At 52.5% G+C, this 24,600-nt stretch overlaps 3 protein-coding genes across 3 annotated transcripts; all 3 read left to right on the top strand.

The window, feature by feature from the left end:
• The first annotated feature begins 156 nt into the window (after positions 1 to 156).
• Positions 157 to 13,559, top strand: LOC137911674 (sodium/potassium/calcium exchanger 2-like). The gene is given in 13 exon segments (XM_068756055.1): positions 157 to 349; positions 352 to 1,181; positions 4,359 to 4,361; positions 6,822 to 6,866; positions 7,556 to 7,664; positions 8,030 to 8,044; positions 9,385 to 9,435; positions 10,101 to 10,199; positions 10,738 to 10,820; positions 12,367 to 12,507; positions 12,610 to 12,699; positions 12,919 to 13,085; positions 13,310 to 13,559. Coding segments are annotated over 13 exon segments (2,076 nt in total).
• A 3,096-nt stretch (positions 13,560 to 16,655) lies between these two features.
• Positions 16,656 to 19,914, top strand: sepsecs (Sep (O-phosphoserine) tRNA:Sec (selenocysteine) tRNA synthase). Its single transcript, XM_068755899.1, has 12 exons — positions 16,656 to 16,691; positions 16,912 to 17,025; positions 17,096 to 17,250; positions 17,327 to 17,445; positions 17,528 to 17,686; positions 17,766 to 17,919; positions 17,998 to 18,100; positions 18,214 to 18,343; positions 18,434 to 18,525; positions 18,884 to 18,977; positions 19,080 to 19,170; positions 19,303 to 19,914. Exons 2-12 carry the CDS (start codon positions 16,912 to 16,914, stop codon positions 19,535 to 19,537), a joined length of 1,446 nt encoding a protein of 481 aa, XP_068612000.1. The 5' UTR covers positions 16,656 to 16,691; the 3' UTR covers positions 19,538 to 19,914.
• A 346-nt stretch (positions 19,915 to 20,260) lies between these two features.
• On the top strand, positions 20,261 to 22,786 carry lgi2a (leucine-rich repeat LGI family, member 2a). Its single transcript, XM_068755737.1, has 8 exons — positions 20,261 to 20,442; positions 20,630 to 20,701; positions 20,982 to 21,053; positions 21,124 to 21,195; positions 21,296 to 21,367; positions 21,443 to 21,612; positions 21,729 to 21,893; positions 21,969 to 22,786. Exons 1-8 carry the CDS (start codon positions 20,264 to 20,266, stop codon positions 22,784 to 22,786), a joined length of 1,620 nt encoding a protein of 539 aa, XP_068611838.1. The 5' UTR covers positions 20,261 to 20,263.
• The last annotated feature ends 1,814 nt before the right edge of the window (positions 22,787 to 24,600 follow it).

The raw sequence follows: 24,600 nt of genomic DNA on the forward strand, positions 1-24,600 counted from the left end.
CCTAACGGCGCGCATCTAACGGGAACCCCGTTAACGATGTTCTCCGGGATGGGTGTAAACATGTAGAGATGTTTAATTGATGTTTCATTAAGCCCCGCCTCCATCATGTGTTTGCCCCTCCCTCCTTCCCAACAGAGGCTGATATGAGGACATTATATGGAAGACCCGACCCTGGAAAGCAGCTTGAAACCCGAGACAACGCGATGCACCGTCTCCGGTAAACCCCGCCCCCCCTTCCTAACCCTCTCAGAGCGAGGACGCTCAAGCTGCACGGACGTGGCCTCAGACCGACCCCGCATGGATCCGGGGGAGCGAAGGCCCACGTTGGGCGCCGCCCACGACCGGCGGGCCGCCGGTGCCCGAAGAAGAAGCTGAGGCCGGTGCGGATCCTGGCGCTCGTCTTCAGCCTGGCGGCTGTCAGTGCCGTCTCCCTCGGTGCCTTGACTTGGAGCGCTGGGGGTCTGGGTGATGCGGCGCCCCCCCGGGAGAGTCTCCACCAGTCGGCCCCCCCACACAGGACTCTGCTCTTCACCCCGCCTCTGAAGGACCCCAACGTGTCGGCCGATACGCCGATAGCCATGAAATCCTCCGCAGACAGAAACGACAGCCAGGGCTCGTACCCGCGGGACCTGTTCACGCTTCAGGAGCGGCGCCGGGGGGCGGTGGCCCTCCACATGTTCGGCATGATCTACATGTTCATCGCCTTAGCCATAGTGTGCGACGAGTTCTTCGTCCCGGCGCTGACCGTCATCACCGAGAAGCTGGCCATCTCGGACGACGTGGCGGGCGCCACCTTCATGGCGGCGGGCGGCTCCGCCCCGGAGCTCTTCACCTCGATCATCGGCGTCTTCATCTCACACAGCAACGTGGGCATCGGCACCATCGTGGGCTCGGCCGTCTTCAACATCCTCTTCGTCATCGGCATGTGCGCCATCTTCTCCAAGGAGATCCTGAACCTGACGTGGTGGCCGCTGTTCCGGGACGTGTCCTTCTACATCCTGGACCTGATCCTGCTCATCGTCTTCTTCCTGGATAACCTGATCTCCGTGTGGGAGAGCGCCACGCTGCTCTCGGGCTACGCCGCCTACGTGATCTTCATGAAGTTCAACAGCAAGGTGGAGGGCTTCGTCAAAGACTGCATGAACACGAACCGGGTGGTGGAGGTGGAGGTCCCGCCCAAGGTGAGTCCGGCTGCCGCTGTGGGATCAATAGAACCGTCGAATCCGGAACTCTGGGTTAGGATCTACGAATTGTGTCCCAGTCCCGGGAACAGATCCCTCATAAACGTTGTTCGGAAGCGGTCGCCACGGAAGCGTCGACTCCCGACGGGAACGCGTCACTCTTAGCCGCCGTTCGATCCCTCCATGACACCAGGGGGGGGAAGGGCGCCGCGCTGCGATCCGATAGCGGTGTACAGATGATCCGGCCGGATTTAGAGTTCATTCGCTACATGAAATGGGAATGCTTTAATTATAACTGGATTTATTCCCGGCGCGTGAGGGAGGAGCCAACGGCGGCTTAGTCTGAGCCGCATTCTGGTTTCCCTCCCGGTCGCATGAAAACCGACGAGGTGGGCGATGCTATCGGCGAGCGTCCGATCGGGTCCCCGTACCTCGTAGTACCTCGTAACGATGCCGTCCCCCCCCTTCACACACATCCATCTCTCTCCACTGATCCCGGTTCAGTTGATCGTAGGTGATTCCGTCTGCTAACCTTTGACCCCAGGCTGCATTAACCTTTCAGCTCCGGCCTGAATGGCGCCTCGGGCCTTCGTGGACCTAACGAGGCGTTAGCCGCCGGCTAATCTCAGGACAGGCGGCGCAACTCTGTGAGGAGACGCGACAGCAGAGCGCCGCGATGATCACACACACACACACACACACACACACACACACACACGCGCACACACGCACACACACACACACACACGCGAGTTTCGATGAGTCATCACTGTGTGAAAGCGGCGAGTTCCAACTCACTCCGCTTGCTGCTGCGAGGCAGACGAGGTTTAGGAGATCGGAGGCGACGCCGTTTCACTTGATGAATCTTCAGCGCGGCGACCTCGGAGATGCCGTTCAAGGTCACCGCTCCCCGTCTCTGGGCGAGGTGGTGCAAGATGGAGGAGGGCGATGGCCGGCGGTTCTTCCTCGTCTCTGCTCCATCCGTTCTTCAACCGAGCCGGCTCCGCGTGCCGCTCAATCTCGCATTCTACAACCGCCTGATTTGTAACTGCCCCCCCCCCCCCCACACACACAACCCCCCTCCCCAGGCCGGACCTGGCTTATCTTGTGGCCCGTCTCTCTCTCTCTCTCTCTCTCTCTCTCGCTGTTTTGATGATGCGCCGACTGGCTGCTTCTGAACACGCTAGCTAGCCGATCCGATTAGCCAGCGCTTTGTGTGCTACGTTGTCTGTTTCCCTAACGACAGGCCGGAGGAACGCGCCTCCGTCTGCTCGTCAAGCTTGTGGCGACGCCCCAGAAGTCAGAGATGAGTCGGTTTAATTCTGCCCGGCGAGCTGGGACGGATCGAGCGACGCGTGTCTGCTCGGGCTGCGTTTGATTAGGAAAATAGCTGATCAATAAGCAACAGGAAGTGACGCTGGAGAGAACGTTGAGGCTCGCAGGAAAACGAATGCCGTATTGATCCGGGGCTATTTTTGAACGCGGGCTTGAATTACCAGATTTAACTGCCCCCGTGAAGGCGGCGTGTGAAGGGCGCCGCCATCCCGTGAAATGACACAGCGAGACGGGGGGGGGGGGGGGGGGGTCACGCACACGCCTGCAGACAGTCGTGGTTCATTTTACTGCCGGTTTCCTTTGTTCTGTACGATCCTGGCCGGTGACGAGGCGCTAACGGACGTCATGGTAACAGGAGGCCGCGGCGCGGCGCCGAGAATCACGGCGAAGTTTAAACCACATTCAGGAGAGTCGGCTCTCGAAATGGAAGTGATTGCAATCAGTCTCTAATGAGCTCATTGGAATCCGCTGAAAGCCTCTTCTTCCTGTTCCCGTTGGAGAGGGTCCGCCACTCGTGTCGAACGCAGGCGAGCGAGGCCGCCCCCCCCCCCCCTGTCAGAGCCCGCCAAGGTGACCTTTCAGGGATGGATCAGCATGTTAGCCAACTCTGCTACAGTGAAGGAGACTGGTCGCTTACGGGTCTGCACAAACCTGCACCTGCGATTCCCCCCGCCAAAATAAGAGTCTTCTGTCGGTGAGGCTGAAAACGGTTCTGCAAAATGACAGCATTGTCTCGTCCGGGGACGTTTTAATGTTTGTGAGCTATTTCTGAAGAAGGAATGGGCTTTTGGGTTGAATGTGTTCTTTTTATAAAAGCCGTTAGACGCGATCAGCCGAGCTTCACTCTGAATTTCCAGCCCATCCGGGCCGTGCTTCCGGGCCTTTCGATGCTGTTTTGAAACACCTCCGACACCGAACTCCGGCGTCGAGTTTTTATAAGGATCGTTGGAGATGGGCACTCAGAAATGAACCACACAAAGACAGATCTGTTGTTAACAAGATGGCACTCTTTATTAAACCAACAAAAATGTTCAGCAATCTTAAGCAGTGTATTGAGCTCCTAGAATTAAATCAACTCTTACCGTTTGCCAATAGGATGGAGAGCCCACACCCTTGGTAGAGCGAGCTTTCAATACCAGCCGGGCGTCCGTACGCGACCCACAGCAGACTCTACCAAACGTGTCTCGCCCCCCTCCTTTTATTCTGTTTAAGCCGTGTGTGAGGGGGGGACTGAGTGGCCTTCTCAGCCCCTCCCGTCCCCACGGACAAGTTGTTTATCAAGAGGCTTCGCACGGCCTTGCAATATTCACTTATCTAAGCAGTTTCGGCATATAAGCAGTTTCGGTGCCTGGCACCGAAACCAGACAAAGAGAAACAACTCCCCTGCCCGATATGAGAGCACAAACTATGCTACCTGATTACCGGACAAAGAAGAACAACTCCCTTGCCCGCTATAAATCACCATCAATTTAATGAACAACAGCACAAAAAATATTCATATAGTTCAGATGCGTACGCTCCCCTCGTTCCGTTTGTACTGACAGAGACATTAGCTGCAGCACTTAGCGGATGCACGGCGTAGTCGGAACGGGCCCCCCGCGTGGAGAAGGAGGGCGTTTATCCACCTTAAACCTTCCTGTCATTTTGTAGAGGGGGATCCCTGTGCGATGACGAGTGATAACCGTCGCAGCATCCGGGTGAAAGTAGCGCTGCGTTCGGCTTCGCTTTACGCAGCCTTTCGTCTCCTGCTGGCCCCGATATCGTGCGTAATGCAAATACCGGTGAGTTATGACTCAGCGATAATGCATTCATGTTGGGATACATCAGAACCAAAAGTCTGAGGACGTGCACGGAACAAGCTCTGGGAGCCCGCTTGGCCCGTTTCTGTTTCGTGCATCTGCGGATCAAACGCGGCTCTGATATAATCAGATTTCGTCGGGTCTGCAGGAGACAAGACATTAGCATATTTCCTCAAATACAAATTTATAGTTGATGAAATGCCAACCCAGCCCTGAATGAGCACCTGGGGAGGGAATTAAATCAAGGTTTTGTTTGAATTTAGCACGGCGACGGCAAAGTGTTTCATATGTATTACATGAGTGCTTTTATTTTGAAATATACAGGAAATGTAGGCTTTATTCTAACGATGTGGAGTAAACGGAGGCTGAGGTGAATGAAAGACCCGGTCGTGTTCTGAAGAACTGAAAGGCATCGCGTTCAAGCAGAAGAACATTTTATTAACTCCAGAATTTAATTTAGACTTCATATGAAGAACAGACAGTGATATCATGTCAACCCCCCCCCCCCCCATCAAAATCAGCGTTGCATGACTCACTTGTATCATGACACAGCAGTTTTTGCTCGCTCTAGTTTTCTCCCAAAGGCTTGACTCTGATTGGTTCGTGGGAGGGGGGCGGGGGGATAAGAGGAAGCAATTTTGACTTGGTCCTGGGGAGCATTGCCTTGTGGGAAATCAGCGTTGTGGCAGATCCTGTAATTAGTTCTGCTTGTTAGAGAAATGAAGGGGTCAGTAATTAGCACGCGGACGGCTCCTTGACTTGTTGTGCATCTTTTCCCCTCCTTTTTCCGGAAGACCATCATCATCATCATCATCATCTGCAGGCAAAGATGCTGGAGATGCAGTGTCATCGTCTGACACGATGAGGCGCTAGACCGACAAATCCCGACGGGTGTTCCTCCACGCTCCGACAGACCGGCTGAGAGCACGTTAGCTCAATAAGCTAGCTGGCCTGCTAATGCGTCGCTAAATCCTCGGCTTGTGCACATCATCGACTTCTTACATTAAAATCTAAGAGCGTTGATCAAACACGGCTATGATGGATTTACTCAAACGCCAAGCGTTCGCCAAAATAGAATGAATTGATCACTGGTGCTCAAAGGTCACGGCGTCCGGCTCAGATTCCTGCAAAACGAGCAGTTTGTAATTGTGTTTTTTTTGCGTGTATTTTTGCGTGACGTCGAGCTCCTCATCCGTAATCCGCCTGTAACTCCGTGTTACACGCACGTGGCTGAAGACGGGGATTTATCTCCCGCAGCTGATCCGCTTCCAGGAAACCGTCCTGATGTGACGTTGCATAAGAAGCGGAAGTCCGAGCCGCCGGTATTAGAGAACGCTCAAACTCCAGAGAACGCGCTAATCTGCTGACGTGATCATTAGTCAGAATGTTACGCGCCGGTTTAATGAGCGCATCCACCTGCGCTGCTCTAACCCCCCTCCCCCCGCTTTGCCTTTGAGGGGGTCGATGGGGAGAAAAATAGAATGATTATAGCTTAAATGTGCAGGAATTACCCTGAAGATATGAAATGTGGGGGGGGGGGTGAGGTTGTGGTTGAATAGCTCCGTGGAAAATCTCCGGATTAGCTGAGCTTCTTTTCTTCTTTCCGCATATGTTAAATCTCAGCTCCCCGACTCCTGAGGCAAAGCTGATGCGGCCGCCGCTGTTCGGTTTCGCCTCTTCTTACTGTTAAAGGCGTCCATAAATGCTCCTTTATGAATCCGCGTCTCCGTTTGGCGTTGTGCGCTTTGTCAACGCCGCTCCTCCACATTTCACATTTACACGTTTCTGTGTAGGCTGTGAAACAAAGTCTTGATATGCAAAGATCTGAACAAAAGGACTGTGTTTGTTCCCTCGCAGTTAGAAACGGAGCCCCCCCCCCCCCCCCCCCCCCCAGACAAATGTCGCTTCGCATACGAACACGCACAGTTCGGTCAGGCACTTGCTGAAAGGCCTTTGTTTCAGAAATAGACTTTTTACAGGAGCGCTCATGCCAAACGGGCCTGCTGAGAACGATGGCAGGGAAAAGATTGAACGTTCAGGACCGGAGTCGCTTTGGACCCGCTCTCAAAGGCTAAGCTATCGCGCTAAATCTGGCGGCACAAACCCAAAGTCCCGAAGATTTCAGAGCCTCAGATGCTTCGTTTGCTAAGAGGGAGGGGATGAAAATGATTGGCTTTCCGATTGGACGAGAGTTCCTGATAATAATGTTTGACTTTTGAATAAAGTTTGGTACGCAGATTAAACGTTTCACAGATTAGCGAACAATTAAAGGCATTATTTTCCAATACACAAAACCCTTGTAGCTGCTTCTGCTAACTTCTAGCCTTCACGCTAACGCTAAGCTACCCGTTTGTCTCATCCGGCTGAGTCTTCCCGTAAGTCAAACGTCTCTGTGTCTTCTTCTTGTCCCGCCTTTGTTGTGTCCGGCATGTTTACATGTTTGTGTTGTTTCTCCCTCTCTCTTTCTCCCTCCCTCCGTTTTACTTCCTCCTTCTCTCTGTTGGAGGAGAAGGCGAGTCCCGTGGCGCCGGAGGATGACGGCAAGTTGTCGGTAGGTCCTGCCTGATTGGCACTCCTCTCGTCTGCCTCAGTGTTTGTCTCTGTTGGCGTGTTAGCGTGTTAGCGTGGCGCCGTTACCCGTGACCCTCGGCCTCCCCGTTCTATACGAAGAAGGAGCGTGTACTTATTACTCTGTACGTCCAAACAGCGCGCCTTGATCAGTGCTGCCGTCCAGATTGCAAAGGAAGAAGAAGAAGAAGAAGAAGACGAGGAGCAGAAGGAGAATCTCCAGGGTCGCAGCGAGGAGCCAACTCTTACGCAAGCTCTGCCGGTCCTCCGGCTCCCTCCCATGTGGGCCTGTGACACCTCCTCTTCCCAAGCATCACCTGATGGCAGGCCAACGGTTCCGCTTCACCTGCCGGAGCGACCTCGGCGAGGGGGGGCTGATATATTTTAATCGTGGCAGCTCTTTACTAGAGATTTACCAGGTTGCAGGTTTCGCTTATGGGCTTTATGCAAAACAGGATTAGGGAACCATATTCCAAACAGCCCGGATTAGAAACGGCTCCATTAAAGTGCTCAGAATTGATAGACCGACGCTTCTATCAGGACAAGCGCCGCGTAAGAACCTCTCATTGGACCGCAAATCTGTTTTTTCCCGATTAAGAGACGTGTCCTAGATAAAAAGCGCTGTCCCAGGCAGCAGGATATCTGCCTCACACCTTGTTTCTTCCATCTCAGGCCAGGCCCCGGCTTCAGAGGGGGGGGAGTTCCGCCTCCCTGCACAACAGCCTGATGAGGAACAGCATCTTCCAGCTGATGATTCACACGCTGGACCCTTTGAGTGAAGGTAAGACATTCAGACAAGCCGCACAAACACCTCACGGGAGCTTCAGTGAAACGTTTTCCTCTGGATGCACGTGGGCGCATCAGAAGATGTTTGCACAGGGGGGGGGCATAAGTGTGGGGGGGGGGGGGTCGGCTTTCTCCGGAATGACTGTGCGTTCCTTGAAAACTGAACGTGGAATGAGTCAGCTCAGGAAAGATTAATAAGCTGCGCCGAGGCGGAGCTTAAAGTGTCCATTAGCATCCATCAGCTCGCGGCCCCACGCCCAATCATGACGTCCCGTCTCAGAGTCCATCTTTGGATTGGTCTTCTGACATTCTGATTGATCTGTTCTCCTTCTCTGTCTCTTTCTTCTACTGTTCCATCAGAATTTGCTGACTCTGGTGAGTTACTCCTCTAATTTTTGTCCCCCCCCCCCCCCAGACGACTGTCTCTCCTAACGTGTACATTTCCCAAACGCCGCCGTTCTGCACTTCCATCCTTTGCAATTATATCGTTCTCTTCTGTGGATGTTTGGAAATGCCATTGTAGCCATTTTTAACATCTTGTTTATTTCCCCCCCCCCATCGTCACAAATCCCCCCCCCTCTTATGACCTCCCTTTTACTTCTTACGATTTGGCAGAAGCCCGAAACAATATATTTATTTAGTCGCTGCTTTTTATAGAAAGGCTAATTTTGTTTTACAGATAATTGCAACTCCAGCATGTTATGTAAAAACTCTGAGCATCTAACCGGGACCGAGCACCCCCCCCCCCCCCCCCTCCCCCACACACACACACACACACACACAGGCTTTACAAAAGAATCAATGTTAAAAGCCTTTTGATTTTTGCCCGGACTGAATTTCCCAGACACCGCAACCAACACGCACACACACACGCACACACACACACACACACACACACACACACACGCACACACACACACACACACACACACACGCACACACGCACACACACACACACACACACACGCACACACACACACACACACACACACGCACACACACACACACACACACACACGCACACACGCACACACACACACACACACACTCTTCAGAGGTTTAGAGGTCACGCCACAAGGACATCGCCGACGGGCCTCCCTCCAACGGCGCCGATTGCTTCGTTCATTTCTCTTGACGCGCTGCGTCGGTTTGGGGCGGGTCCAACGTGATTCCATCGCGTTTTGTCTCCGGGGCTTTTATAAAACTTTATTAAACCATGAGGAAAATGAAATTGCCCCTCCTGTACTTTATTCATGGTGACGATCCTGATAGCACGGAGGTTAGCGTAGCTTCACCTTCTGCCGGGTTTGAGTTCTGGCTCATGGATCGCGCCCATTTGCCACAGCGAGGGAGTGAAATTAATTCAAGGGTTTCATTGTGGGACATAAAATGGCGAGTCGTGGCGTGCGGAGGAGGGGAGGACTCATCCCTTTGTTGCATGTCGACCCAGTCAATGCTCCTCTTTGCTTTGTTTCCCACTGTACTCCGTCTTCATCTTTATTCTGAGCGCCATCGACCAGCCTCCCTAAACCTGCTCGCCGCCGACGGGCCGTCTGGGCGGCCGTCGCCGCCTCCTTTTGCACTTATGCAGTGACTTCTCCAGGAGAGTTCCTGTTTCTGCCTGTGAGGATGTTTCCAGCTTGTTCTGTCGTGCTCACCTCTTTCCTTTTCTCTGTGTCGTTGCCTTCCCCTTGTCTCTTGCTGTGACGTTGTAGAGCTTGGGACTTATGGGAAACTAAAATATTATCACTCAATGACTGAGGAAGGTAAGCCGGAATGTTTCCACTCGACTCCTTGACTTCCTTCCGTCCTCGTGGTTTTGTTCTTCCATCCTCTTACCCACGCTTCCTTTGCTTCAGACATACGTTTTTGCTCAATGTCGGCTTTTAAGTTGGGCAACTTCTCTGAGATTTCACTGACGTAAGTGCAAATCATGGTAGCCATGCCACTTTCTTTATTTTTTACCTTTATTCTGATTTTAATTTTTGCCATTGTTTAAATTTCAAATACAAAAACAAGCTCTGATGTCTGTAAAGTCTTGACATGATCGAACCAAACTCTGTCAAAGCTAACTAGCTTAGCTTCGCTTTTAGCTCTGGTCGCGTTCCTCCTCAACAGGAAGTACAAATAAGAGCTTAAAATGTGGTGTTTCTGTACGTTCGTGGTGCTTTTATTTTGGCGCTCTGACCTCCAAAGGGTAAGAGATTCCATCCTCTATCCAGGATCAGGACTTTGCAGCATCATCATCATCCGATACGCTACGTCATGTCGACTCTCGATGTTGTTTGTGTAATGTGTCGACGAGTCGCTTTTGAAATGCGACCCATCCGGGGTCAAAGGGCGGCTGATGTTGAAGGACAGCGGCGATGTCGATGCTGCAGAATCCAACCCTCCGCTCGGCCTCTAAACTTTCCTGGCGATTCTTCTGCAGGTAAATTTCGAGAGAAGGCGTCCATCCTTCACAAGATCGCTAAGAAGAAATGCCAAGTGGAGGACAGCGAGAAGGCCAACGGGGTCGCGAGCCGCGCAGGTAAAACGGATGCTCTCAGCATGCTAACGGTTAAGCTAACAGAAGCTAGCATTCAAAAGCCTCACAATGTTAGAGTTGAACAGAAATAACAGCTATTTCATTCGTCCTCTCTGTGCTAAAGTAGCTGCGATCTATAGCATCTAATCAATCGCTCCATCGCCAGTGATTTATCGATAAGCCCATAAGATCATTCAATAAAATGTTCAACTATACCGCAGATTAAATACGAGCTGATCAATCACAAGTGTTTTTAAATCAATCACGGTGTAATTTATGTGCTGTTCAGTTCAAAGCGCGCCGGGCCGGGGAATAAACGGGAGGCGGCCTTTCATCCTTTCATGGGAACGCCGTGGTCGAATCAAAGCGAGACGAAATTATGCTAACGGCGTGGCGTTAACGCGTTACCATCGTAATCGAACTGCCTGCCCGGGAGCGTTCGGGCAGAATTAAAGTGCCGCAGCGGTAACCAGGGTTTGTCCGAGGTCAGGAGTCGCGTCTGTTTGATGTTTTACAGCCTAACCTTTATTGTCTCCTGCAGAAAAGAACCTCCCGAACAGCTCCACCGTGGAGGTGGAGGTGACCCCGCCCATGAACGGCACCGCAGGGCAGGAAGGCGACGCCGTAAGTCGTGACATCACTCGCCCCTAATGCGGAAACATTCATTTGTTTAACGAACGGTGTCGCCGCGGCAACAAACCCAAGAGGCCGCCCCCCCCGTTTCTGTGCTCCACCTTGAGTGTGATTGATGCAAAGGTTGCGCAGGTCACTACCGCTGGTTATTTCCCAGCATGCACTTGGGCAGGTTCTTCCATCTTTAGCCAGACCTGGCTCCTCCCACTGAGTTCTGTAATCACGCTCCTCACTAACCTGCTGCTCCTCACCGCCGGGTGCTCCGAATGAATGCACGCACACACATGTGCACACACACACACACACACACACACACGCTGCCCTTGACGGAGTCTCGGACTGAGACACAGAGGGCGTGTTAGCATGAGCGCTAGCAGCGCCTGGATTCGTACCCGCTGCGAGCTCGAGTTCCTCCAGATGCTTGGCGACCCGACGACGATCCGCGTATTGATCCGTCTCCCTGCGCCGAGTTGTCTTCTGATTGATCCCTTGCTTTTGGGTCAATAATAGTCTTGGCTGATGGAACTGTCGGCGCCGTCCTGGAGCTGGAAATAGTTTCTGTTCGGCTCAAAATAGAAACCCTGATGCTTGGAATTGCTGGTTTCGGGAACCTGGAGCGCCGCGGCGTGCATAAATGGCGTCCGTCCAGCCGCTTCTAAGTTGGTCATGCTTTGAATCTGAATGAAAGCCGCTCGGCTTCGGGCTGACGGAGACGTCCTGTAAACGACGGCGCCCCCCCGTGGAAAACAAAGAGCGCCCGCAAATAAAAGCACGTGAATCCTGGTTGGAAGAGAACCTCGGATCGATGCGTTCCGTCCGTTGCCGTGGCGATGCCGTGACGGGGATGCATCGCCTCACACCTGGAGCCGACCCACGAGTTCCCCTCCTGGGTACTAACCCCCCCCCCCCCCTGTAAATGTCACGCCTCCCCTCGCAGCTCTTTGGTGTCTGCTAGAGAGACGCTGCCTTTAAGCTCGGAGTTTGCCAGCATTCCCGACTGAGGCACCGCAGGGCAGGAAAGACACCCCCCCCCCCCGAAGAGGCTGGCATTTTGAAAGCATCTCCGAGGCGGGAGCGCCGGCTCTGTGGGGAGTAGGAGAACGTAAAGCCAGTCCCACGCAGCGAGGCGGCCGCCACAAATAGCTTTTCCGTTGGCCTCTCGGACTAAAAGCAGGATCCGTCTCCCGGCTGATCCCCGGGAAGCCTCGGCGTTCCGCTTCCAGGCCTTTGGACTCGGCTCCGACGCGGCCATCTGGGTGCGGCGAGGAGGAGAAGCCATAAGTGATGCGAGCGCTGCCTTTTGTCTGGCGGCTCTGATTACCAAGGTTACCGGCGATGCTGAGCAGCGGTAGCTGTCACGGCGGGATAATGTGATTCCTGATTTCAGCAGAATCCAGCTTTCAGGATGGGTTTGTTTGCGTTGCCATGGCGGCGGAGCCTTAAACATTTTCCTTGATGCATTTAATACGCGCTGAGCGTCGTCTGCCCTGCTTTGGACGCTTTATCTCCTTTCCCTTGTTCTTTTGTCTGATGTCAGGCGGCGGAGGAGGAGGAGGAGGAGGAGGACCAGCCCCTGAGCCTGTCCTGGCCCGAGTCGACCCGGAAGCGCCTCACCTACCTCTTGATCATCCCCATCGTCCTCCCGCTGTGGCTCACGCTGCCCGACGTCAGGAAAGCGGTGCGTGAAACCGACTCTTCCCGATTTTAATCAGAATGCCATCCGGCATCCATTTTGCTTCGTATACGATTGAATTCTCGTCTCTTCTTCATCGTCTTTCAGTCGTCGAAGAAGTTCTTCCCCGTCACCTTCCTGGGCGCCATCTGCTGGATTGGCGGTTTCTCCTACCTGATGGTCTGGTGGGCTCACCAGGTACAGTCCCCAAAGACGAGATGCCCCCCCGCCCTCCCCCCGTCTTCTCTCGCCGCTTCCCACCCTCCAGATTGAAACCGAATGAATAAATGGCATCTTTCCAGCTAGAGCAAGACTTTTGTCGTCTCCTGGGCAACACAAGGAAATGAAAAATAGCTGGAACAAAAGATTAAGATTTATTTACCCCTAAGCCGCCTCCCTTTTTTTTTTTTTTTGCAGGTTGGAGAGACCATTGGGATTACGGAGGAGATTATGGGCCTGACCATATTAGCAGCTGGAACCTCCATCCCTGACCTCATCACCAGCGTTATCGTGGCACGCAAGGGGCTGGGTGACATGGCCGTGTCCAGCTCCGTGGGCTCCAACATCTTCGACATCACCGTCGGGTAAAAACAAAGACGAATAATTGCACAGGAGAATCGAGTTTGTAACGCGACACCAACAGGAAGTACTAGGATGTCTCGTCGCCTTCTGTGTGTCTGCCCATTTTAAGGTCCGGATTAAACATATCTTAAATTGCTCGCCCGTTGACGTTCATTAGCTCACGTAGCATAGCGACGTTTCCATGGCAACGCCTCAAGGGCAGCGCCGTGTGCTCGTGTACTTGCAGGCTGCCGTTCCCCTGGCTCATGTGGTCCTTCTTCAGCGGCCTGAAACCGGTGCAAGTCAGCTCCAACGGCCTCTTCTGCGCCATCGTGCTCCTCTTCCTCATGCTCATCTTCGTCACCATCTCCATCGCCGCCTGCAAGTGGCGCATGAGCAAGCTGCTCGGCTTCATCATGTTCATGCTGTATTTCGTCTTCCTGGTGGTCAGCGTCATGCTGGAGGACAAGGTCCTGTCCTGTCCGGTGTCCGTCTGAAGACCTTCAAGGGGGGGGGGGGGGGGGGGCTGCCTCCTCTCCCTCGCCGCCGACGCCACCATCCCCTCTGATCTGCCATCGCTCACACCTGACCCTTGTAATCCCCCCCCTGCCCCGCCCCAGGAATTCGGGAATAGTAGTTTTTCAGCAAGGCGACTCCCCTGCGGGCGTCGGACCTGAGCGACAAGGGAGGAAATACTCGACAAGCTCCTTCTTTTTTATTTCTTGTGTCCTCAGTCCGAACGAGGAGTTCCTGCTTTCTCAGAGGATTCCTCTTCTTTTTTTTGGGGGGGGGGGGGGGATTCACTTTCATGAAATGCGTAGACGTAGCGTTAGGCGTACTGTAGCAGTATTAGCTGGCGTAGAGTCGTCTCTGATTGGACAGAACCTTTCACGCTCCACGCGCAACGACCGACAAACGCCAGAAGACGAGTCTGAACCGGACTTCAGCGCTCGCCTTCGAAACGAGGCTCGTTGGATTTCCCCGGCAAAAATAACAGAACTAGATTAGTCAACGTGTAGCGTTCTGGGTCTTTAAAGATTCAACTGCATGTAAAAGCAAAAACGTGGAGGGGAGTATTTACACCAATACACATTCGAGACGCATAAATGCATACTTGTTCAAACGCGTTTCCGCCGTCATGCAACCCTCCGCTCAGTCTGGAAAAGTGCGATCGACAATATCGATCGTGTGCAGCTTCTTTTTCTAATCGAAGGTGCTTCTGTGTGCGTTTGAGTCCGCCAGGCGATGGTCACGCCCCCTACTTATCTAGAACTAGAGGTTAGACTACCGATATTTTACAACTACCTGCGAAGAAATGTACACAAATCCGCGATTCATACCGGATATAGAAGTTGAAAACATAATCTCTCTTTAAACTATAGAATGTAGGAATCAGAAATTTAACAGCAATATGCAGTGTGTGTAGTCGCCCCCCCCCCCCCCCCATGCGTCTGTCCTTCCGCCGACCTTCCTGTCCGACGAGAACCCCGCAAGAAAAGGCGGGCAACCTTTTCTCGGCGGGAACGTCCCTTTGAGAGCTGGCGAGGGAACGGCCGCCTTTACCTCAACGCAGCCGCTGTACAGCAGCTTAGTAGGAATTAACTGTAAAATAGTCGTAAATAGATTATTTGAATGTGTGATAAACAATGCATGCGAAGCATTTATGGGCTGGTTACCCACCGACTGTACAGCTGAGCGTAGACCAATTATATATGTTCACCTTTATGCATCTCTTCAGAAAGAAACGCCAGATAATCGGTTTTAAATCTGATTTCTTCTTCTTTTTTTCAAGAACCAAATAGTTGATTTTATTCATTTCTATCTCTTTTTTTTATGAAAACAGGGCGGCGGCGTCCCTGTTGTGTCACAGTATTATTGAGCAAAAACAAACCAACAACACAAGTATTTTTTAGAATATGCCTCGGTTATATTGGGAACGTGTGTTCAGGTTCTGGTGTGAAGATGGAGGACTTTTAGAATTAGACAACAGCGGGACTCGGCGCCGACCCCTCGTTTCGTGGCATTGCGTAAGGAAAATAATTTATTTCTCTGTCACCCAAGCGTACGTGCTAAACTGTTGCGTACTCTCTCATAGTAGTCTTGTCTTTTAGGTCTGAGATGACTCGGACGCCGAGCGTTCCCTTCTGACGTTGACGCGACCACGCCCCGCCTCCGCTTACACACTAGCCCCTCCCTTACAAAGAATAGTTTAGAATTTTAAAGAAATGTATCGATTTATTTTTTGCTTTCTTGCCCAGAGTTAAATGGGAAAATGGCTGCCCCTTCTGTTCAGTTAATAGGCAGCAAGAGACACTTCCTGGTTAGCCTAGCTTAGTACAAAAACGATAAACTAGCTAGTACTGGCTTGGCCCAAGAGGTAACCAGCCTCACCTGTAAAGCATTGTGTGTGTGTGTGTGCACCAAGATAAGCTAATAGTTAGCCTGCGATAGCTTCATATTTACCACAGAGACCTTAGAACTGCGTCAATCCTCTCTGCTAACTCTCTGCAAGAAAGCTAATTAGCATATCCAAACTTTCTCCCGCCTGCTTGCGATGCAGAGGGTCAGGAGGGAACTCACTCGACATTTTCTACTATTTAGGTCACGTGCGACTTTTTTTAGCGTTTTCGCGCTAAAACGAAGAGAAGAAACTCGAAAGGCCAAACGGGTTTGGTGCGCGAGCCAGGCGTCGGCTGCGGTTTAACGGGGTACGCGCCAGTGAAAGTTGACCACGAATGAACCTTCTTGCACTGTAAATGTTTTATTTTCTCTGTGTTGATGTAAGATTTATTTAAGATGTACATATATACAGATGCAAATTAACCATATAACCTATATGTGTAAAAGAAATGTCTCCATGTAAAAATACAAAGTATATGATAAAACAAATAAAGATGATTCAAATATGCAAAAAAAAAAAAAAAGCGCCTGCATTTATTTAAGCTCAGCCCACAGTTAGCATTTATAGCTAGAAGACGGCGTTAACAGCAGATATGGCTGTCCGGAGTTCGTTCATGGACTAGGGCGCCCTCTGGTGTTCAATTATGATTCAGCATCGATTCACCTAAAGAGATCTGACCTCCAGGGGTGGAAAGGCCTTCTGTGGGATGTTTCCTGGTTGATTGAGGTATGACATCACCCTCAAGGGTCATTTACATGTTCTTCAACTTCCCCCCCCCCCCCCCCCCAGAGAAGGGTTATTTTAATCACTCTTAATGAGAGCATTTATCCAAACACCGAGCTATAAACAAATTTAAAATGTTTGCATTGTGCCTTGAGAAATTGAAAAAAACAAACAAAACTGCTGTAGACTTAAGTAGTCAGACCTTTGCTCGTTATTTATTGTTTTAGGTTAAATGTGCTTCATCTCTGCTCCTTGATGCAAACTATAATATGCCTAATTTTGTTTTGTAGTCTACAGTGTTTGAATTAAAGTTTTTTATTTCTGGCTGTACTTGTGCTTAGATATCCCCATGGTATCTGTATTTGTTATCCTAGAAAAAAAAAAAAAAAAAAACGGCGAACTTCCGGGCACGTCATCACGTAAACTTCGACGTAGGGCTGTCACTGCTTCCTCCTCGCGCGCGTTGACGGTCTGAAACGCGGAAGTCTGACCGGACAGCTGTGAGGTCAGAGCCATCCCCGAAAATGTGTGTTTTATTTACTGCGTGACGATGTTAGCTCAGCTGTTAGCAACCTCGCTGCTGCTAATAACTTCCGGGTTGCTGACAGATGAAACGGTTTAATCCCGACTTCCTGTGTAGCTTCACGTCGCTCTGCTGTTGCTCCTGGTAATGATAGCCGCTCCGGGCTAAAGCTAAAGCTAACGACGAGCTGCATGTTTCACAGATGAACGAGGAAAACTTCAGCCTGAGCGAGAAGATGGTGGCGCCCTCTTACGTTCGCCAGGGGAGCCAGGCGAGGCGGGGCCACGAGCAGCTGATCAGACACCTGCTGGAGCAGGTAGGGCTCGCGCGCCGCGCCCTCGGGGTCACCGCGGGGTCACCGCAGCGTCACCGTGTCTCGCTGCCAGGGTAAGTGTCCGGAGGAGGGATGGAGCGAGGGCACCATCGAGCTCTTCCTGAACGAGCTGGCCGTGATGGACAGCAACAACTTCCTGGGGAACTGCGGCGTCGGCGAGCGGGAGGGCCGCGTGGCGTCCGGCCTCGTGGCGAGGCGGCATTACAGGTGTGGATGAGTCGCAGGAGAGACCTGCGTGCACCTTCGCCGGCGGCTGCTTAGAGCTGCCGTTCGCTGCGTGCAGGTTGATGCACGGCATCGGCCGGTCGGGCGACCTCGCCGCCGTCCAGCCCAAGGCCGCGGGGTCGAGTCTCCTGAACAAGCTGACCAACTCGGTCGTGCTGGACGTCCTGAAGCGCTCAGGTGTGCACGTGTGCGTGCGCGACTACTGCTCCCACTACCAAAGCTCATCGATGCCGTGTGCGTTTGTTGTTGGTTTTTACAGGCGTGCGGAGTGTGGCGAGCTGCTTCGTCGTTCCCATGGCGACGGGAATGAGCCTGACTCTGTGCTTCCTGACGCTCCGGCATCGTCGACCCAAGGCGCGCTTCATCGTCTGGCCTCGGATCGATCAGAAGTCCTGCTTCAAAGCCATGATCACGGCGGGTAAAGGGCGCGGCGCGGCGCGGCGAGCGTCCCTCGGTGGGCGGCGCCCGCTCTCCTTCACCGTGTGCTGCGTCGGCAGGCTTTGAACCGGCGGTGGTGGAGAACGTCCTGGAGGGGGACGAGCTGAGGACGGACTTGGAGGCGGTCGAGCGTAAGATCGAGGAGCTCGGAGCCGAGAACATCCTGTGTGTTCACTCGACAACTTCCTGCTTCGCCCCGCGGGTCCCCGACAGGTAAGGCGGTCGTGATTCCCGGTTAGACCACGCCCCCTGGGGGGATCGCACCCGAGACGCCGTCCTCTTCTCTCGCAGGCTGGAGGAGCTGGCCGCCTTGTGTTCCAAACACAACGTCCCTCACGTGGTGAACAACGCGTACGGCGTGCAGTCGTCCGGATGCATGCACCTCATCCAGCAGGTATCCGGCGACGCCCCGTCGGGTTCTGCCGTCGGGTTCCGGCGTCGGGTTCCGCCGTCGGGGACCGGACGATGAACACGACGAATCGTTGCTTTCTTCCTCGGCGGCGTCAGGGGTCCCGCGTGGGAAGAATCGACGCCTTCGTGCAGAGCCTGGACAAGAACTTCATGGTTCCAGTAGGGGGCGCCGTCGTCGCAGGCTTCGATGCGAGTTTCATCCAGGAGATCAGCCAGATGTACCCCGGTGAGCAGAGGCCAGGATGGAAACGCCGTCCCGTGTCTTTACGAGTCTTTTATCTTTTACGTCCTTTGATATATTTCCCGCGTCTTCCAGGTCGCGCTTCGGCCACGCCTTCCCTCGACGTCCTCGTCACGCTCCTCGGTCTGGGAGCCGGCGGCTACAAGAAGCTCCTGTCGGAGAGGAAGGTGCTGATCGACGCTAAAATAAAAGCAGCCCCCCCCGTTTGTAATAATAATGGGGACGGAGTAAAACCAGCCCCCCCCCGTTTGTAATAATAATGGGGACAGAGTAAAACCAGCCCCCCCCCGTTTGTAATAATAATGGGGACGGAGTAAAACCAGCCCCCCCCCCGTTTGTAATAATAATGGGGACAGAGTAAAACCAGCCCCCCCCCCCCTGTTTGTAATAATAATGGGGACGGAGTAAAACCAGCCCCCCCCCCGTTTGTAATAATAATGGGGACGGAGTAAAACCAGCCCCCCCCCCGTTTGTAATAATAATGGGGACGGAGTAAAACCAGCCCCCCCCCCCCCCCCCCCGCAGGAGGTCTATTCGTTCCTGGCTGAGGAGCTGAAGACCCTCGCCGCTGCCCACGGGGAGAGATTGCTCCACACCCCACATAACCCCATCTCTCTGGGTGAGCTCAACGTATCCCGTCTCGTCCTCTGGATGTCTTCCGTCCTGGACGGTTAGTCACGGATGTGCTTGTCGTCGTCCCCCCCCCCCCCCCCCTCCCCAGCCATGTCGTTGGATCACCTCCAGGTCGGCAGCGGCAAGGCGGTGACTCAGCTCGGCGCCATGCTCTTCACTCGGCAGGTGTCCGGAGCCAGGTACGGAAGCCCGCTCTGGTTTGTCCGTGTCTCCGCGTGTCCTTTATGACGGACGTGGCGGTGGCCGCCGCGTCCTGACGTTGAGCGCTCCACGTCCGTATGAGCTGACCTCCTTCTTCTCCGTGTTTCTAGGGTCGTAGCGCTGGGTCAGGAGCAGACGATAGGGGGACACACGTTCCATGGGTTCATGTCCCACTCGGAGGACTATCCCTGTCCTTACCTGAACGCGGCCTCGGCGGTGGGAATCACTCGTGGGGACGTCTCGCTGTGCGTTAAAAGGCTGGACAAGTGCCTGAAGGCGCTGAAGAAGGAAGGGAATGCGGCGAGAAGTGCCCCGCCACGCCAAGAGGCCCCTGCTGGACAATGATGGGACAGAAGTACCGTCTTCTGCCGGCGTTGTGTGTCTTTGTGGGCGTGTCGGCGCGCGCGCAGACGGACGATCAATCAACACATCGACTTCGCATCGACAGCAACCAATGAAGAAACGGTCTACGCCCGTTCACGACGGACAAAAAAGGGACGCGGTCCGAGCTCATGTCCCTGAGGAACCCCTCTTCTGGTTGGGTAGTTAGTAGGTTCCGTCTGTCTATGAAACAAATGCTCGACTTTCTTGTGGAGTCTAAATAAACCGATGTCAGATCTGACGCGTGAGGACCTGCCGCTGGTGGAGAGGCGGAGCTTCGTAACGTAACGCATCGACCCTCGTCTCCTGCAGCGAGTCGTAAACGTGATGCGAATTTAACTCGCAGCATGGCAAGAGACGCATCGGCGTTTAACGAACCACGGCAGGGTCAGCCACGTGAGGCGGATCCCTCCGTTTCGTTGTCGTGGCAACTGTGCCCAGGTGTGCTCGGCCGTAGAGCTGCGAAGTCAGCGCAGGGAGCCGTCGACCAGCAGCTGCTGCATCAGCGCACCGGGAGCGCGCCTTAATAAATAATTAAAGTGTGTGTGTGTGTGGTGGGGGGGGGGGGGGGGGCTGCGGCTGATTTGCTGATGTCAGGGAAGCAGTGCAGCATTTCATGGTGCAGGGAGGGAACGCGCCGCGCCGCTCGTCTAGCCGTGATCGGCGCTCTCGCAGCCTCGCACCGGAAGGATGCCGCGCACGCTGAACATCTGGACGCTGCTGTGCGTGTCGCTCTGCCTCCTCGCTCAGCCGGCCCGTCTGAAGAAGGCGTTCCGGTGTCCCTCGACCTGCAGCTGCTCCCGGGAGTCCATCATCTGCGTCGGGTCCCCCTCCGTCCCGAGGATCTCCCCCAACGACGTCAGCTCTCTGTGAGTCGTGCGTGCTTTCGTTTGAACCGACACCGCGGCGGCGGCGGCGGCGGTGGCAGCGCGCTCCTGTCTGCTTGTCCTTGGGTGACCGTTCAATGCGGTCCCGGCTCCGGCTCCGGTCCCGACTCCGGTCCCGGTCCCGGCTCCGCTCCGCCGCCTCTGATCGATCCGTCTGCCTTTCTTCCAGGAGTATCGTCAACGGGACTTTCTCTGAGGTCAAAGAGGCGATGTTTGCGCACATGCCGTCCCTCCAGCTGATGTAAGACACCGGGGGGGGGGGGGGGGGTCCAAAGCTTCGACCCGGAATGTAAATACATTCCCAGAGGCTAGCTGTGACGTCATCATAAACGGGGGGGCGTGGCAGCATTTGAATGTCGCCGCTTCCTCCGACATGTAGAGCGTCAATTTTCCTATTTTTTTCATTGCAACTAAACGCAACACCCCCCATGATAGTTTTGACCCTCGTTTGTTTTTTAATGAATGAAAATATTTCAAAAATCGTTTTCTTCAGTTTTAACGTCGTTTCTTGTTTGTTACAGCCTCTTAAATTCAAACTCCCTCACAACTGTAAGGGACGACGCATTCTCAGGACTTCCACATCTGGAGTACTTGTAAGTAATCTCATTACTACTCACACTTTTCATGTACCTGTAAATCCCATCTCGGTCCGTTCATCTCCAGGTTCATCGAGAGCAACAAGTTGGAGACTGCGTCCAAACACGCCTTCAGAGGACTCGGGGACTTGACGCACTTGTAAGCTCCCGCCTTTGAAATCAGAGGAAGTGTCTTTTTCTGTGTCGCGTTGATGTGTTTAAAGTGATTTATTTTATCGTTACTTTGACTTCTGCTCCAGGTCTTTGGCGAACAACGACATTAAAGCTTTGCCCAGGGACCTGTTCGTCGACCTGGACTCGCTGATTGAGCTGCAAGTCCCTCGCTTTGGCTCAAATGAAGTTGGACGCCGTCCTTGCTGACCGGCCTTTCTCCTTCTCCCCTGCAGGGATCTCCGGGGAAACGCTTTTGAATGCGACTGCCGTGCCAAGTGGCTGACGGCGTGGCTGAAGACCACCAACGCCACGGTGTCGGACGCCGTGTGCGTCGGGCCGGAGGACATGAAGGGAAAGCGCCTGAACGATTTGACCGGCCTGCACGACGAGTGCATCTCGACAGGTGAGGAGAACCGGCGCCGGGCGGTTCCGCCGGACCCGTCTGTGGCTAAGGCTTCCCAGTTTATCCCGTTTAAGCGTCGCCAGCCTGTGCAACGGTCACGGCTTTCCTCTTCCCAGACTTCGTCCTCCATCAGGCCGTGGCGTCGGAGTCGCTGTCGGTTGACACGTTCGGCTACAAGAATGATTTCTACGTGACGATAGCCGCTCCCAGCGCCGACAGCTGCATGGTGCTCCAATGGGATCACATCGAAATGAACTTCCGGACGTACGATAACATCACAGGTAGGCCTCGGCGAACGCCCCCCCCCCCAGAGGAACCTGCTCGAGTTTTAAACCCCCCCCCCCCCCATCTCCCAGGCCAATCGGTCGTGGGCTGCAAGCCGGTCGTCATCCAGGATCAGGTGTTTGTCATCGTGGCCCAGCTCTTTGGCGGCTCCCACATCTACAGGTTTGACGAGGACCAAAGCAGGTTCAGCAAGTTCCAGGACATCGAGGTGTCCAAGATCTCCAAGCCCAACGACATCGAGGCCTTTCGGATCGGCGCCGATTGGTTCTTTGTCATCGCCGACAGCTCTAAAGCCGGCCTGTCCACCCTCTACAAATGGAACGACAAGGGTTTCTATTCCTACCAGTCGCTGCACGAGTGGTACCGGGACACGGATGCAGAGTTCTTGGACTTGGACGGCAAGGCCCACCTCATCCTGGCAAGCCGCTCTCAGGTGCCCGTGATCTACCAGTGGAGCCGGAGCAACCAGAAGTTCGCCCTGCAGGGGGAGATCCCCAACATGGAGGACGTGGTCACCGTGAAGCACTTCCGGATCAAGGGGGACCTCTATCTGGCCCTGACGCGCTACATCGGAGACTCCAAGGTCCTCCGTTGGGGTGCCAAACAGTTCTCAGAGATCCAGGCGCTGCCCTCGCGAGGCTCCATGATTCTCCGGCCGTTCTCTTTCAAAGAGCGCCACTACCTGGGCCTGGGAAGCGATTACACCTTCTCACAGATCTACCTTTGGGATGAAGACAAAGTCGTCTTCGAGCGCTTCAAGGAGGTGTACATCCTGGCGCCGCGCTCCTTCACCGTGGTCTCCACCGACCGCAGGGACTTCGTCTTCACCTCCAGCTTCAAGGGGAACACGCAGATCTTCGAGCACGTCATCATCGACTTGAGCTTGTGAGGATCTGTGCCTCCCTTCTCGCCCGTCCCGCAATCGAAAGCCTTCGAATACGCTTACGAATCGAGAGCAGACGACCGGAGCAGGCCTGGCGACGCCGGAACCGTTAACGCCTGCATGGATCCTTGCCACAGATAAGAGCTGGGTCAAGCGGCGCCTTTTAGTTTCTCCAGGTGTTCTGAATAATTTAGGTCGAGCTCATCTTGCTTTCTGTTCTCGTGGCCTCCCAGAAGCGGTACCATTCATCAAAGAGGAAGAGGTCAGAAAAAATTACCTCCACCAAGGGTTTGTTTGTTTGTTTGTTAGCAGGATTACAGAAAAACTGCTGCTTTGATCTTGATGAAAATACATCTGGAGAAGGGTCGTTATATTTTGAGAGCCTTCGGGATATTTGTATGGATACAAAAAACATCTGGATTTTCCCATTTACTTATAATGGGGGGTTTTTCATAAAATTATGTGCATTAAATTCAGTAAGTACCTGTAAATCCAGTTAGTAGGGGAATGAGCTGCTTGGAGGAGGTTTGTGCTCTCTGAGTTCTTTTCTATTTTGATATAATTTGGTTTATGTGTATTTCATTCCCCCAGAAATATTATATAATATATATATTAATATTTATGTTAACCATATAAATATGGTTTTACTCCTGAGGATGTGACGCACCTGGTAGCCTCCTACCTGTACTAATATACAAGATGTTGCCTTATCGGCGCTCTGATGGCCCCACAGCGCCTCCCTCTGGCCGAGATGGGGTATCACACCTTTTTGCTTTGTTTATGCAGGGAACGTCCTGAAAGCACAAACCTTTAACTGTTGGAGCTGACATCCCATCCCTTAGTGCAAATGTGACTGTGTACGTGCTGCAGATTATATTGTAGTAGTGGAAGATTAGGAAGTATTGTGTTTTAGGCAGAGAAATAACAGACTGGAAATAGCTAATAACATTTTAGACAAACATTTAAGACTAGAATATCCCCATTCACCAATCCAGAGAAAGTCGATGGCTCTTTTTATCCATTTAGTGACAGACTTAAATGTCAGGTTTGATCAAATGTGTTACTACAGATTATAAATAGACAAAACATTTGTGTAAAAATATTCACACAAGCTGAGAGGCTTATTTTTTTTTTTTTTTGTGGGTACTGAATGTTTAATTCCAAAAAAAAGTACCTAAAACCAGGATTGCATTGCTTCACTTGCAGGAGTGTGAAATGAACTGATCTTTGATCTCAAAAGAATAATCCTGCATCTTGAAAGAGCATGACATAAAAAAAATGTTTTTAAAATAAGAAGTTTAAAATGTACATCGAAAACAGCAATGGAATATGTAAGATGTGCAAGATTCAGATTCTTTTTTTTAAATTTTGTTTTCAGCATATTGAATGTAACTCGAAATATACCGTCAATTTTGTCAGGTGAGCATCAAAAATAAATGTTTAAAAGGTGCGTTTGATCATTTGATTATTTTTATTCTAAAAAGTGAAATCTATCACCGGATAGGGAATCAGGACTCGAGAGAAAGAATGCTGGAGCCAAATCCGAACCCCTAATCGATATCCGTATATCTTTAACATATATTATTTGTTTCATGCGAGTTTGAGATGTGAGACAATACTTATTCTTGTAACATGAATTTAAAACGAGCATATTTTATGTTATTTGTCTTCTCGACTGAACTCATTTTATTTATCGATTAATTATTATTATTTTTACTTATTCTGAGACGTTTTCTTGCAAGAGGCGCCATGCTTTTATTATGAAGATAAAGTTCAATTTCCGTTTTGTTTCGGCTCGTTCTTATTGAAGGGTTTGAATT

This window comes from Brachionichthys hirsutus, chromosome 23 (assembly GCF_040956055.1).
Source record: "Brachionichthys hirsutus isolate HB-005 chromosome 23, CSIRO-AGI_Bhir_v1, whole genome shotgun sequence".
Lineage (NCBI taxonomy): Eukaryota > Metazoa > Chordata > Actinopteri > Lophiiformes > Brachionichthyidae > Brachionichthys > Brachionichthys hirsutus.